A 13,984-nucleotide genomic window follows, 5' to 3' on the forward strand; every position below is an offset into this window, starting at 1 on the left:
GTCCTCCTGGCGCTGGTCTTGATTTACGACTTCCTGGCTGTTGCGACACCTTCGAGTCTGGGCCGAGCGCACGTCCGCGCATGCTCGCTGTCGGCCTCTGTCCATCAGGCTCTGGCCTGTCGCGTCTCCCCGCCTCCGCGTCTGTCGGCCCCGCCTCTTCTCACTCGCCAGCTGCCGCCATGCTTCTCCGCCGTCGCTCACTCGCTCACGCCGCCGCCGCCACACCACAAGGGACGGGTGCCCCCCCCGCTCTAAGAGCAGGTACCCAATTTGTCTATTTGCCCTTTAACGGGCTTTCGAGCCACTGGGTGGGCGGGAGCTGGGACATAGGGCTGGGAGCTCACTCCGGCCGCGGTGGGGCTTGAACAGCCAAAGCTGCTCGGCCAGATGTAATGCAGGCTTCACTTACCGCCTGCGCCACCATTCCCTTTAAGTAATGGAAGAGCCCGAAGCGGAAGTGAGGGAAGGCAGGAAGGAGGAGGGCTGAATGAGAGCCTTGAATTATATGAAAGGACGTAATGGGGATGGTATGCATGGCCCAGAACCAAATGTGGCTTGGTATGGACCCAAATAGCAGCCTCATAGCCTGATCTTGTCAGAGCTTGGAAGCTAAGTAGGGTTGACCACAGTTAGTACCTGGATGGGAGACCACCAAAGAAGACTGGGGCTGCCATGCAGAGGAAAGCAATGCCAAACCAGCTCTGCTCATCTCTTGTCCTGAAAACCCCATGGTCTTGGGGTTGCCATCAATTGGTTGAAATTGATAGCCTGTTGTTGTTATCGACCCAGATATGTCTGTTTTTCAGAAAGAAAATAAACTATTGGAGGAATAGGTGGAATATTAGAATAATCAGTATGTGAAAGGAATGGTAGGTGAAGGTTCTGGTGGGACTAAAGGGCTTTGGGGAGATGCTTTACAGAAAGGATAATGATAGACAGAAAAACAGTTGCCAGGAATCCATGTGTGAACCATGTGCATATTTATGCCAGTGCACTAAAACAACTGTGCGGGGTGCTCTCGTGTGTACTTATGACTTACTGTGAGAACCTTGTGTGTGCTACTTCCTACTAAAGGACTTGCAACAGCCAGTATTTGGGCTGCGGTGACATGTCAGACATCAGTGATGTTAAGTTAAAGTTTGAGTCCAGTGGCACCTTTAAGATCCACAAAATTTAATTCTGGGTATAAACTTTCGTGTGCATTGCACACTTCTTCAGATACATTGAAACAGTTTTCCTCAAGCCTTACATAGAGAGTGGGTGGAGGGGGTTAGTTGCCGGGAAGGGCTAGTTACGAGTCAAGATGCAGAAGTAGCTAGGCAATAAGTATAGTTGACATTGGATTAAAACAGTTGGTAAGACTTCTGAATGGCAACAAATTAGCATAGAAATGCAAGAGTATTCAACCTCTGAGGGCACTCAAGGGGGGACTTCAAAGTAGCCGTTTTACTGCAAAGGAATTTCAGAAACAGACTGGAATGGGAGATTGCTGAATTACAGGTTATTATGACACTTAGGACAATGGAACCCCCAGGGCTTAACTGAGCCAGTTTTGGCTGGGAGGATGGGGTAGAAATCCAATAAATAAATTATATTGGGTTCTTATCTCACTACACATGCTACATCTCTCAGTTCACACTTATACCCAGAATTAATCTTTGTTGGTCTTAAAGGTGCCACTGGACTCAAACTTAGTTCTCGCATGTGTATGCTAATTTGCTATCTGTATGCTAATCTGTATGCTAATCTGCTGCTATTCACATACCTTACCAACTGCGTTATTCCAATCTTAGCTGTACTTATACATCTTGACTATAACCCTTCCTGGCAACTAACACCTCCTCACACGTATATGTAACACTTAAGGAAATCCGTTTCAGTGTATCTAAAGAAGTGTGCGTCTACACATGCTAAGTCTCTCAGAATTGAACTTTGTTGATCTTAGAGGTGCCACTGGACTGAAACTTTGTTCTGTTGCTTCAGACAAACACGGCTACCCACCTGAATGTTTCAGTGATGCAAGTAGTCTTTCTTATACTGGCTGGTTGTTGATCTCTTGCTCTGAATTTTAACATAGTTTGGGTTTTTGGATTGTAAAATGTTACTGACTCCTGGGTGTTGAAATGTTGGTCCCTTTTTGGACAATCCTCCTTTGGGGTTCTGTGTGGAGAAGGGCCTTGTATGTGTCTTTTTTTTCTTTACTCACAGACCACGTGCTAAGTAACTGGGATGTTCAGATTGGCTCAGATAATCTGATTATTGGCATAGTTCAGACATCACATGAATCACTTTTAAATCACAGTAGCTGTGGTTAGCATGATTGTCTGAACAGAGGCTACCCTAACAATGGGTAAATAGGATCCATCAAACCAGAGCCATAAACCATGGTTTGCATGATCACTGTCTTCATTGATAGCTTGCCTTTCGCACTGAGGCTCAAGGAGATTTCAAAATCTCTCTATATAATAATTGTGTTTTGGGGTGGCACTTTGCAGCTCTCCCATTGGCTGTGCAAAACACTCCCTCAGCCATTGGCCTGTCAGCCGCCACTCAAGAGTACTCGTGTGCCATTGGCCGGGTGCTGGGTCTGCTCCTCTTCCCCGCCCACTCCTCATTCAGCCACTGTGCCCTGTCAGAATTACTGGCAAATGGCTTTCTCTCTTGACGAAGACGCTTCTCCTGCTTGCCTCCTTTTCCCTCAGTGGCTTGTTGGTAGGTGTAACGAAATGGCAGTTACCTGTGTTTGTAAGATGGCTGCCATGTGGTTGTTTGTTTAAAATGTCCCCCCATAAGGTTTAATTGAGCTGTAGTTCCAGAGAGGGGCCTGCAGGGATATCACTCACTGGGTTGAATGGGGCTTCCTCATCTGCTGGTCTACAGTTCCCAGCTGCCCCAAGGCCAAAAGTGTGGGAAAAGAGGGACTGTCCCAAGGGGCGGGGCAGCATCAATATAGACTCCAGCCCATCCAGGGAGGAGACAGTTTTCGTTCTACAGGAGGTTAGGAAACGCTCCTGCTGCCTGTGCTGATGAGGCTGTCCAGGCCACGAGTTACAGACATGGGGGAACCCTGGGAGGCAGCAGAAATTCAGCCACTCCACAGTTGGCTGGACTGGGGAATGAATGGAAGTTTCCCTGCTCTCTTGGGCAAGAGAGAGAGGCTGAAGCAGAGCCAGAGGCCGGTCCAAGGAGAGATCCTATCCTGAGCCCACAACCTCCAGAGGTAGAGAGTCTTGTGTGTAGGGACAGAGGATTGCATTTAACCCCTGTTGTTTTATGGCCTGTTGGTTCATAGTGTGTGCTTACTCCTACAGTTCTGCCTGATTCGTTTAGTGTGTGTGTGCTCCATAATTGTGTAAATAGTTAAATAAATTCTTTTATTTGGGCTACTAATCTGTGTTGTGCTCTGAACACATAGTCTCCCCCGCTCTGCACAATAACAAAGGGAGGGGGTAGCCCAAGGAAGGAAGGAAAGGCCAGACCCTTGGGTTGCCAACTTTCCAGGGATCTCACAAAGATTGGGGATTTCATCTCCAAATAGGGAGATTCAGCCAAAGGGGTCTCACTGTCCCTCTAAAAAGGCAGTGACAATTCAGTGAGTGGTGGCAGTCAACTTAAGGAGTGAGATATGCCCACGGGACGAGGGTGGGAGGTGAACAGCTGAGTTGCAAACTGGAGCCCATTTCACCACAGTAGGCAATCAAGCTTGGTTCAGACAAAGGAAGGAAATCCTTCGCAGGCCTTTGTGAGGAACTCATTGGGGCCAGTCCTGACTAGGGTTTCCAGCTCCAGGTAGGGAGATTCCTGGAGATTTTCTGGTAGAGTCTATGGAAGCCAGGGTTTGGGGAGGGGAGAGGCCTCAGCTGAACAGAATGCCATAAAGCCCACCTTCCAAAACAGTTATTTTATCGGGGGGGGAGATCTGTTGTCTGAAGTTCAGTTGTGATACCTGTTGATACCAGGCTCCACCTGGAGGTTGGCTACCCTAGGCGTAGCAGTCAGTGTTTTAGAGCACAGTCTGCTAGATCTAGGTTCTTGCTGTAGAAGCTGAGTGGGTGATTTTGGACCAGTCACAGACTTTCAGCCTAACCTACCTCACAGGGTTGTGCAAGTCAAAAGGGGGAGAGGAGAATGATGTAAGCTGCTTTGATCCCCATTGCAGAGAAAGACTACTTTTCCTCTTGGGAAACCATTATTATTATTTAAACAATACATCAAGACCAAACAGGATTTCTACCTAAAAGATAAATGAGGAACAATGTGAGAACTATTTTGAATGTATTGGAATACTTCGAAGCGCATCCAGAAAGGCAAATGGCGCTAGTCTTTCTTGACCCAGAGGAGGCCTTTGACAACCTTAATTGGGCATTTATGTTAGAACAGTTGTTAAATTGGCAATGTAGAGAAGTTTTTTTTTACTGGTGAAAGCAATTTACATGAAACGATATGCCAAAATTGTGATAAATTGAGACCTTTCACGAAATATTGAAATACAAAAGGGAACTAGACAAGGCTGTCCACTATCACCATTATTATTTATTTTTGCTCTTGAAACACTGAATAATATAGTAAGAGAAAATACACGGATAAAAGGCCTCAAAATTAAGGGTGAAGAGTATAAACTTCAAGCGTTTGCTGATGATCTTGTATTTATTTTAGAAGAACCACAAAAGTCTATCACTCATCTTTTAAATTCTCTAAAAGAATATGGACTATTAGCTGGCTTGGGTATTAACTTGAAGAAAACAAAAATACTGACAAAAAATTGCACCAAAGAACAGATTCAACAATTACAGGAAAGATCTGGTATTGAGGTTCAGAAGAAAATAAAATATTTGGGAATAACACTGACCAACAGGTGCAGTTCATTGTTAAAAGACAATTACACGAAGCTTTTGACCACAATTTAAAAAGATTTGGAAAAGTGGAAACATATGGAACTATCTGTCTTGGGAAGAATAGCCGCTGTTAAGATGAATATCCTACCCAGACTTTTGTTTTTATTTCAAATGATTCCAATTTTTAAAAATCAACAATATTTTAAGCAAGTGGATAAACTGATAAGACAATTTATTTGACAAGATAAAAGATCCAGAATAAAAATGAAAGTATTACAGGACAGAAAGGAAAGAGGAGGGTTGGGAGTACCAGATTGTCATCTTTATTATAAAGTGGCAGGTCTGACATGGATGAAATAATGAATTATGCTGGAACACCCGAGAATCTTAAAGCTAGAAGGTCATGATTTAAAATAAGGTTGGCATGCTTTTGTATGGTATGAGAAAAGCAATATCCATAAATATTTTGACCAGCATATGATAAGAGCATCATTATTGAAGATCTGGAAAGAGACTAAAAACTGTTCTATACAAGGATACTGAAATGGCTCTCTCCATTAGAAGCCTTTATAAATCCTGTTTTATTGACTAAAAACCAAATAATGGAGATATGAGGATCTTCTAGATAAGAAAAACAATCTAAATTTGCAAGTAATTCTCCAAACTCAAGGCATCTGTTTGAACTGGTGGGAAAGGGCACAACTTGATTCTAGGTATGTTAAAGACAAACAAATGGGTTTTTATGAAAAGCCGTTAGAATCGGATAAGATTTTATTTTGTGTAGATGAAAAACTTATAACGTAATTTTATGTACTGTTACTAGATAATAGAATGCAACATGAAATAGTCAAAACGTCAATGGTTTAATGGGCACAAAATCTGGGTCATAACATAGAATTAGACCAATGGTCTAAGGTATGGAAAATGAATATTAAATATACAAAAGCTACTTCTTATAAAGAAAATAAAACAAGATGTTGTACAGATGGCACATAACACTAGAAAAATTAGTGAAAATGTATCCTAACATGTCAAATGTATGTTGGAAATGTAAGCAGAATGTTGGTTCTTTTTATCATATGTGGTGGTCTTGTCAAGTATCAAAAAAATATTGGCTTTGGATACATGAGATACTACAAAAATGTTAGAAACAACTATATCATTTGTCCAGAACTGTTTTTATTGAATATTATTCCAGAAAGTTTAAAAGAACCATATGTATATATGATAATACATGTCATAACCACTGCTATGATTTTATATGTGAAATACTGGAAAAAAGAAGTTCCATCAAAAGAAGAAATAATTTACAAGCTATTTGAAGCGGTGGAAATGGACAAATTAACTCTACGACTCCGACAAAAAAGAGACAATTTTTGAGAAAAATTGGTCAAGATTATAAAGTGGATCGAAAACTATTTGTAATGAAATATACTTTAGCTGTCACTTTAATTTCTTTTCAGATCTCAAAATTTGTATAGGTGCAGAAATGAAAGATTCATATGCGTAAATTGTAAGCTGATGAGTACATGCTCCATACTTATTCTTTTTATTTTCTTTTTCTTTGGAAACAAATAAAATTCTTTCAAAAAAAGAAAGGACTAATTAATTGACTTGGCACCTTAGAACCAAACAGCTGCACCTAGGAAAGCAGCAGGGATTATTCCTAAAAGGGTAGGACTGGAGTACAGCATACAATTGTAACCAGCTTCCTCCAGACCATGAGATAATTTTAGCAGTCAGTGGTTAGTGACTTACCATGCTAAAGTATATAATGCACTGTACACAGTTAGTACTGAACTTGTTTATAAAAGAGCTCGTTTATAGCAGCAAGCAAGCTCTCCCTCCTCTGTGAGGGCAGATCTGTGTGTCCGTTCCCCTTATAGTTAGCAATCCAAAACAGTCCAGTGGCACCTTTAAGACCAAGTTTTATTCAGGTACAAGCTCTCTCTCCTCTGTGAGGACAGATCTGCACGTTCTCCCCCCCCCCCCGCAGTAGCTAGCAATCCAAAACAGTCCAGTGGAGCCTGAGCAGTGGGTGTTGCCTTCTGACACACTTCCAGTGATGTCAGGGGGTGTGGCATATGCAAATAAGTTATGCTAATGAGCTCCTGCACCTCTTTTTCTACGAAATGATACCTGGTTGCCTGTAAACTCTCTTTTTAATAGTCCTGATGTGGGAGCACAGGTACCTTAACAGGAATGAAGGAGGCTGTTCTTGAAATGTAATGTGTTGCTGCCCAAAGTGGGTAACAAGTACATCCTGTGGTTGTTAGGCAACCCACAACATGTTTCCTCTCTCACTGGTTCTAGTGTTGAAACAGCCCTTGGGGGTGTGGAGGAGGGGAGCTCACAGCAACCCTTGACTGGCAATATAGCCTGGCCTATCTAGTGGCTAGGCAAAGTTCTGGGACTCCGAAAACCTGGTGTTTAGAGTGAGGGAGTTTCCCCCTGAAGTTGGAAAATTCTGATATACAGAGGAGAAGAGGGGATCTTTGTTTAACAACATTTTTTTCTACTCTGAAGGAGGGCATTATGTGCATGTAGCCACTGAGGCTTTAAATGCAAAAGTATTTGCACAAATTCTGTACGGTGCAGGTGTTTGGATAAATGGTGTCTTCAGTTCTTTTGAATATCCACTCATACTGTATGTTCGTCAGATAGTTGAAGTACCACCTTGTGTTGCAGGGACTGTAGTAAGAATAGAAATTGCTCAGTGTTCACTGGAGTTTGAGTTTGGCTTTGTGCTTTTAATCTGAGACTGAAATCCCTTTTCCCCAGTATCAAACTGCTATGGAGGCTGTTTACATCTTCTGAGGGAAGATACAAAAGTGCCTGGGTGAAGTTAGTGGATAGCAAATTTGAGTGATTTGATCTTTCCCTTACTGTGATCCAAAATATGGGCTATTGCTAGGGTTGCCATGTCCCCTTGTCACTCCAGTGGGGGGATTGGGGGGGGGGTGCCCCCAATCTCCAAGCCCCAGCCACCCACTCTCTCCCTTCCTGCAGAGATTTAAAGGGCTTCCGCTGATTGGCGGGGAGCACATGGCCCACCAGTCAGCTGGTAAAGGTTCCCTTGCTCGAAAGCCAGTCGAGTCCGACTCTAGGGTTGCGGTGCTCATCTCCGTTTCAAAGCCGAAGAGCCAGCGCTGTCCGAAGACGTTTCCGTGGTCATGTGGCCGGCATGACTAAACACCAAGGCGCACGGAACGCTGTTACCTTCCCACCGAAGTGGTCCCTATTTATCTACTTGCAATTTCTTGCTTTCGAACTGCTAGGTTGGCAGGAGCTGGAACTGGAGACGGGAGCTCACTCCGTCATGCGGCACCCGGGTCTTGAACTGCTGAACTACCGACCTTCCACAGCCTGCAGTTCAGCGTCTTAACCACTTGAGCCACCGCAGCTCCACAGTCAGCTGGAGGGCCCTTTAAATCTTTCAGCAGGGTGGAAGGGGCTCTGCTTGCAAGTGGGGTGGGGGCCCTGGCGTGCACAGGGCTGATTTCCCAGCAACAATTCCCTGCTTGAGATTCAGGCCTGTGCCACCACCCCACTCGCTGAGAGCCCCTTTCAAATCTGGGGGCTGGCAATTCTAGCTCTTAGGAAGCATTGCAAGAGATCAAAAAAGGATAATCGAACCTGATAGAATTAGCGCAGAGTTTCAAGCCCACCATGTATCCTCCACTGTAGCCCTTGGAATAGGGCTGCCAAGTCCCCCCGGGGGGAGAACCCCCACCCCAGAGGCCCGTTCCCCAACGCCGGGAAATCGGGCCCCGGGGGGAACCCCGCCCTAGCGTGCACGTCACAGGGAAGTGATGTTATGATGCTGGGCACGCTGGGGGCGGGGCCACGGCCATACAAGGGAAAACTCTATGGTTTTCCCTTGTATGGTCGTGGCCCCGCCCCCAGCGTGCCCGGTGTCATGACGTCACTTCCCTGTGACATGCTTGTGGCGCGCGTGCGCAAAGCGTGCACGTGCACACGCCGGGATCCGCACAGGAGTCCCCCGCCAGCAAGCTAAGTGCCACTTGGCAACCCTACCTTGGAATCTCCCCTCCCTCCCGCAAGTCATCCTCCATATTTAAAATACCTTACCATTCCTAGCAACTGCTGTGCACTTATGCTAGGTAGACTGAATGTGTTGTCTATAGCCGAACTGAGGGGGTGATTGGCAAATACTCCATTCTCTGGATGCGTCTGGCATGATTAAAACCGTTGACTCATTTTGTTGTTCTGTGACCAAGGGTCTCCATTGGGAGAACGTTGGATTTCCTCTGGTTTGAGCAAGTACCAACTTGCCATTGAACCTCAGGTGCTTTCCTTTTTGTTGACTGACGTTAGTCCTGCAGTTATGTGATCTGTGGCCACCTTCTGGTCTATTATAACATCGTTGAGATACTCTTCAGCTAAGTATTGATGTGACAATGTTGCGATTTTACTAGTGGCATAATTTTCTTTTGTCGTCATTCTGTAATTATTATTGATATCTGTACTGTGATGTTATAGTATGGCTCAAGATTTTTGGTGGAAGGAGCCTATTGCTAATAAAGGAGAGGATTTTTTTTTATTATTTAAAGAGGAACATTTCTCAGAAAGCAAAGAGCAGCTAATAACCTAACTGTGCTGGCATGAGGTAGTGGTTGGACTAGGATCTGGGAGAGCCAGATTTGAATCTCTCCTCTGCCATGGTGCTCTTGGGCCAGGCATTCTCCTTCACCCTAGCCTACTTCACAGGGTAGTTGCTACTAGGATAAAAATGGAGGATTGTAAGCTGTTTTGGGTCTCCGTTGGGGAGAAAACATGGTATAAATATCTAAATAAGTAAGTTTCAAGATAGCTGGACTCAGTTCTTGTGAGGTTCCTTGACACATACTGATTTAGATTAGGTCCCATTGCAGTGTATTGGAATTGGCTTCTCTCTGTTACACACACATGTGCATAGGGTGGACCAGTGAGGTGTGGTAGTTAGAAAGTCAAACTAAGGCTGGGAAGATATAAAAAGGTAAAGGTAAAGGTTCCCTTGCTCGAAAGCCAGTCGAATCCGACTCTAGGGTTGCGGTGCTCATCTCCGTTTCAAAGCCGAAGAGCCAGCGCTGTCCGAAGACGTTTCCGTGGTCATGTGGCCGGCATGACTAAACACCAAGGTGCATGGAACGTTGTTACCTTCCCACCGAAGTGGTACCTATTTATCTACTTGCAATTTCTTGCTTTCGAACTGCTAGGTTGGGAAGATATAGTAAGCAGTGAAGCAGTGGGAGTAAGCAGTGAAGTGGCTAAATTTGCGGATGATACGAAGTTGTTCAGGGTGGTGAAAACCAGTGAGGATTGTGAGGCACTCCAAAGGGATCTGTCAAAGTTGGGCGAGTGGGCGTCAACATGGCAAATGGGGTTCAATGTGGCCAAGTGCAAGGTGATGCACATTGGAGCCAAAAATCCTAACTATAAATACACGTTGATGGGGTCTGAACTGGCAGAGACAGATCAAGAGAGAGATCTTGGAGTTGTAGTAGATAACTCACTGAAAATGTCGAGACAGTGTGTGACTGCAATAAAGAAGGCCAATGCTATGCTGGGGATTATTAGGAAGGGTATTGTAAACAGATCAGCCAATATCATAATGCCGCTATATAAATCAATGGTGCGACCTCATCTGGAATACTGTGTGCAATTCTGGTCACCACACCTTAAAAAGGATATTATAGCTTTGGAAAAAGTGCAGAAAAGAGCAACTCGAATGATAAAAGGGTTGGAACACTTTCCCTATGAGGAACGGTTAAGGCGCTTAGGGCTCTTTAGCTTGGAGAAACGACGACTGAGGGGTGACATGATTGAGGTTTATAAGATTATGCATGGGAAAGAGCAGGTAGAGAAAGAGGTACTTTTCTCCCTTTCTCACAATACAAGAACCCGTGGGCACTCCATGAAATTGCTGAGCGGTCGGGTTAGAACGGATAAAAGGAAGTACTTCTTCACCCAAAGAGTGATTAACACTTGGAATTCACTGCCACAGGAAGTGGTGGCAGCTACAAGCATGGACGGCTTCAAAAGGGAATTAGATAAGCATATGGAGCAGAGGTCCATCAGTGGCTATTAGCCACAAGGTATAGATAGGGACTCTGGGGCAAGTGATGCTCTGTCATCTTGGTGCTTGGGGGGGGTCAACAGTGGGAGGGCTTCTAATGTCCTGGCCCCACTGGTGGACCTCCTGATGGCACTGGTATTTCTGGCCACTGTGGGATACAGAGTGTTGGACTGGATGGGCCTTTGGCCTGATCCAACATTGGCATCTCTTATGTTCTTATGTTCTTATGTTCTTACTTTTAAATCATTGCTGAGCCATAAGGTTTGCTGGGTGGTTTTGTGCCAGTCATCCTGTCTCATCCTAGACTACCCCACAAGGTTGTTGTGAGGATAAACCAAGGAGAACCATGCATACTGCCCTGAACGTCATGTTGAATGGATCAAGTAAGTGTCTGTGTGTATGCATGCACACCTACCATATAAGATAGAGGTGACTGTGGCAATTCTGGGTTCTTGTGGTATTAAAAGTACAGCTTGTACAGAGGTAGCATGGTATAGCGGCTAGAGCCTTTTGCTAGGACCTTAGAGACCCAGGTTCAAATCTTCACAGCCATGAAACTCACCAGATGGTCTTGGACCAGTTGGGTGCTGCTCAGATTTTAACCTGCCTCACAATGGCTGTTTTTAGGATCAATGGGAGCTGGCGGTTGGGGGGTGGGCAATGACAACATATGCCATCCCAAAGTCCTTGTGGAAGGACAGGATAAAAAATAATGTACGATTGGGATTTCATAAACACTGGTAGCTCCATGGAAGGCTGGTTGATTTGCCAGTTTTGTGTGACATATGTATATTCAAATTATGTGCTAGGGTTGCATTTTGTGATTTAGTTTCTTAATATAATGAGGGTGTTGGTCTCCTGAAAATCTGATGGTGACTTTGAACAGGGATTTTCTTTAGAGATTCCACTGGATTAACTTGAATTCAGGAATTCCTCTTGATTTCCATTTATGTACAGATGTTGACTGTATATTTGGTGGCATTCTGCTCTATTGTTACCCATTTCACTGTAGCGTGGTAGTACTCAGCAAAAAAAAAATCTCTATGAAAGAATCCACTGCAATGGAGGATATTGATTTATTCTTGCAGGTATCTTTTCTCCCACCTGAACGATTATTCGGCCAGCCGAGACATCATCTGGCTCTGTGGAGATCTGGCAGAGACCATGCAGAAGGTGAGGTACAGGGAGTTGTTCAGAGGTGAAGCCTGTCCTGCTGACCTCTCCACTGTGTTTCAGTGCTTTGGTTATTTGGAGGATTTTAGTTGTCCCTCTGATTTAAGAAATGGCTGTCAGTGCGCAAATCCGAGTAGACTTTCAAGGCAAGCTAAGGATCCTCTCTAAATTTGCAGGATCTCCTTCAGTGTGACAGGGTTGTGCTCAGGATGTGGAACTCTGCCACTTTCCAGTTCCAGGGTGTCAGTGAGACCTTGGGGAAAGTGAGTGGGTTTCCAGGGTATGCTGTGCATATCGTAATGTAAACACCTTTTCTATTTTTCTTCAATCCCATAGTTACCCTGGTTCGCAGAAACATATATATATCCTATTCCTAGATACATACTATTCCTTGAGGATTTTTGCATCTGCATGAGAGGACTGGTTTCAGAATTAAATATGTTTTGTTTGGGACATGTGAATGTATTAAGAAAAATAAAAGTTTCTTGACCAAAAAAAAGAGAATTAAATATGGCAATAGGCCCACCCACCTGGAGTACCAGCAAAATCCAGCCACACTCAGGGTTGTCAAGTACCCAGCATCCAAACCCTCACAATGTGATGGGGTTGGTGTAGCACTGAATAGCAGTGTTATAAGTAGGTACCTCCACATATCCTTAGGAATTGTATCATGTGTTATCTGTGGAAGCATGCAGTCACAAACACTGGCTGTGAAGGGTTGCTCTATTCACCACTCAAAGACATCTTTTTTTTTTAATGGCAACTGTCTATCAGAGGGGTGAGTTTTTTGCTTTCAGCTGAGGTGATTTAGCTGAGGGTACTGTGTGGGGGGACTGTGTTTGGGAGTGTGTGGGAGAGTTGTGAGTTGTTGCAAAGTCCCAGCTGCTTGAGAGAGGGTGAGAAAGGGTCATTGTTTGATTGTAATTGAGTGCCGTGGTGAATTTTAATAGCTGTTGGCCACGCCCTCTGCTCAGGGAGGCTTCTAATTAAGGCAGCACCTTGCCAGAGGCATGACCCAAAGGGCTCTTGGCCTGTGGCTCTTAGATTAGGGGCGCTGTAAGAAGCCCAGGAAGAGCCAGAAAGCCAGGGCCCTAGTCTCTTTGGGTTCCTAGTAAGGTAAGTAGACTTCTACAAAGAGAACCACATAAATACAAAGGGTTTTAAAAGGGGGATATATATAGCCAGAATGCCAGCAGGGGGTTGGGGGCTATCCAGTGTTTTGCATGGAGTATCACATGTATGACTGTCTGCCCACTGGACAGAAGTCTTGGGTGTGTGCCCGGTGAAAGGGGCTCCTGGTTCTCAGGGAATGAGTTTGCTGCCTTGAGGCCAAGGTGGCTGACCTGGAGAACCAGAGACAGTCAGTTAGATGCATGGAGAAGACTCTCAGGGACTTTAGATATGTCCCACTCAGAATATGGCAGCCCCACCGCTGTCAGGGAGCATGAGGGTCGAGAGGAAACAGGGCACCGTGCTGCAGATAAGGGGAATGTGCCCTCAGAAGGGACCTCTTCTTCAGCTGGTGAACAGGTATCCTTTCACACCAAGGAACCATCCCTTGGCAGGGAGGGTTCTTGGTAGTTGGTGATGCGATCCATAGGCAGGTAGACAGCTGGGTGGCGAACCCGCATACTTGACCGTAGGGTGACTTCCCTTCCTGGTGCAAAGGTAGTGGACATTATGCATGTTCCAGACAGGCTGGTAGTGCTGGGGAGGGAGCCAATGGTTGTGGTACATGTTGGCACCAACGATGTGGGGAAATGCAGTTGTGAGGTCCTGGAGGAAAAATTTAGGCTGCTAGGCAGGAATCTCAAGGCCAGGACCTCCAAGGTACCTTCTCAGAAGTGCTACCTGTTCCACATGCAGGGCCGGAGAGACAGGCACAGATCAAGAGTCT

At 45.0% G+C, this 13,984-nt stretch overlaps 1 protein-coding gene across 2 annotated transcripts in view; it reads left to right on the forward strand.

Annotated features, from left to right (window-relative positions):
- Positions 1-12,030: 12,030 nt before the first annotated feature.
- CNKSR1 (connector enhancer of kinase suppressor of Ras 1) overlaps positions 12,031-13,984 on the forward strand; it is a 40,564-nt gene continuing 38,610 nt past the window's right edge. For both annotated transcript variants that reach the window (XM_015411639.1, XM_015411641.1), the window contains exon 1: positions 12,031-12,087. In XM_015411639.1, coding sequence (XP_015267125.1) covers positions 12,079-12,087 — 9 coding nt within the window. In that variant the 5' untranslated portion in view covers positions 12,031-12,078. The remainder of the gene's footprint in view (positions 12,088-13,984) is intronic.

Source organism: Gekko japonicus, unplaced genomic scaffold, assembly GCF_001447785.1.
Source record: "Gekko japonicus isolate JY-2015 unplaced genomic scaffold, Gekko_japonicus_V1.1 scaffold62, whole genome shotgun sequence".
NCBI classification, from domain to species: Eukaryota; Metazoa; Chordata; class Lepidosauria; order Squamata; family Gekkonidae; genus Gekko; species Gekko japonicus.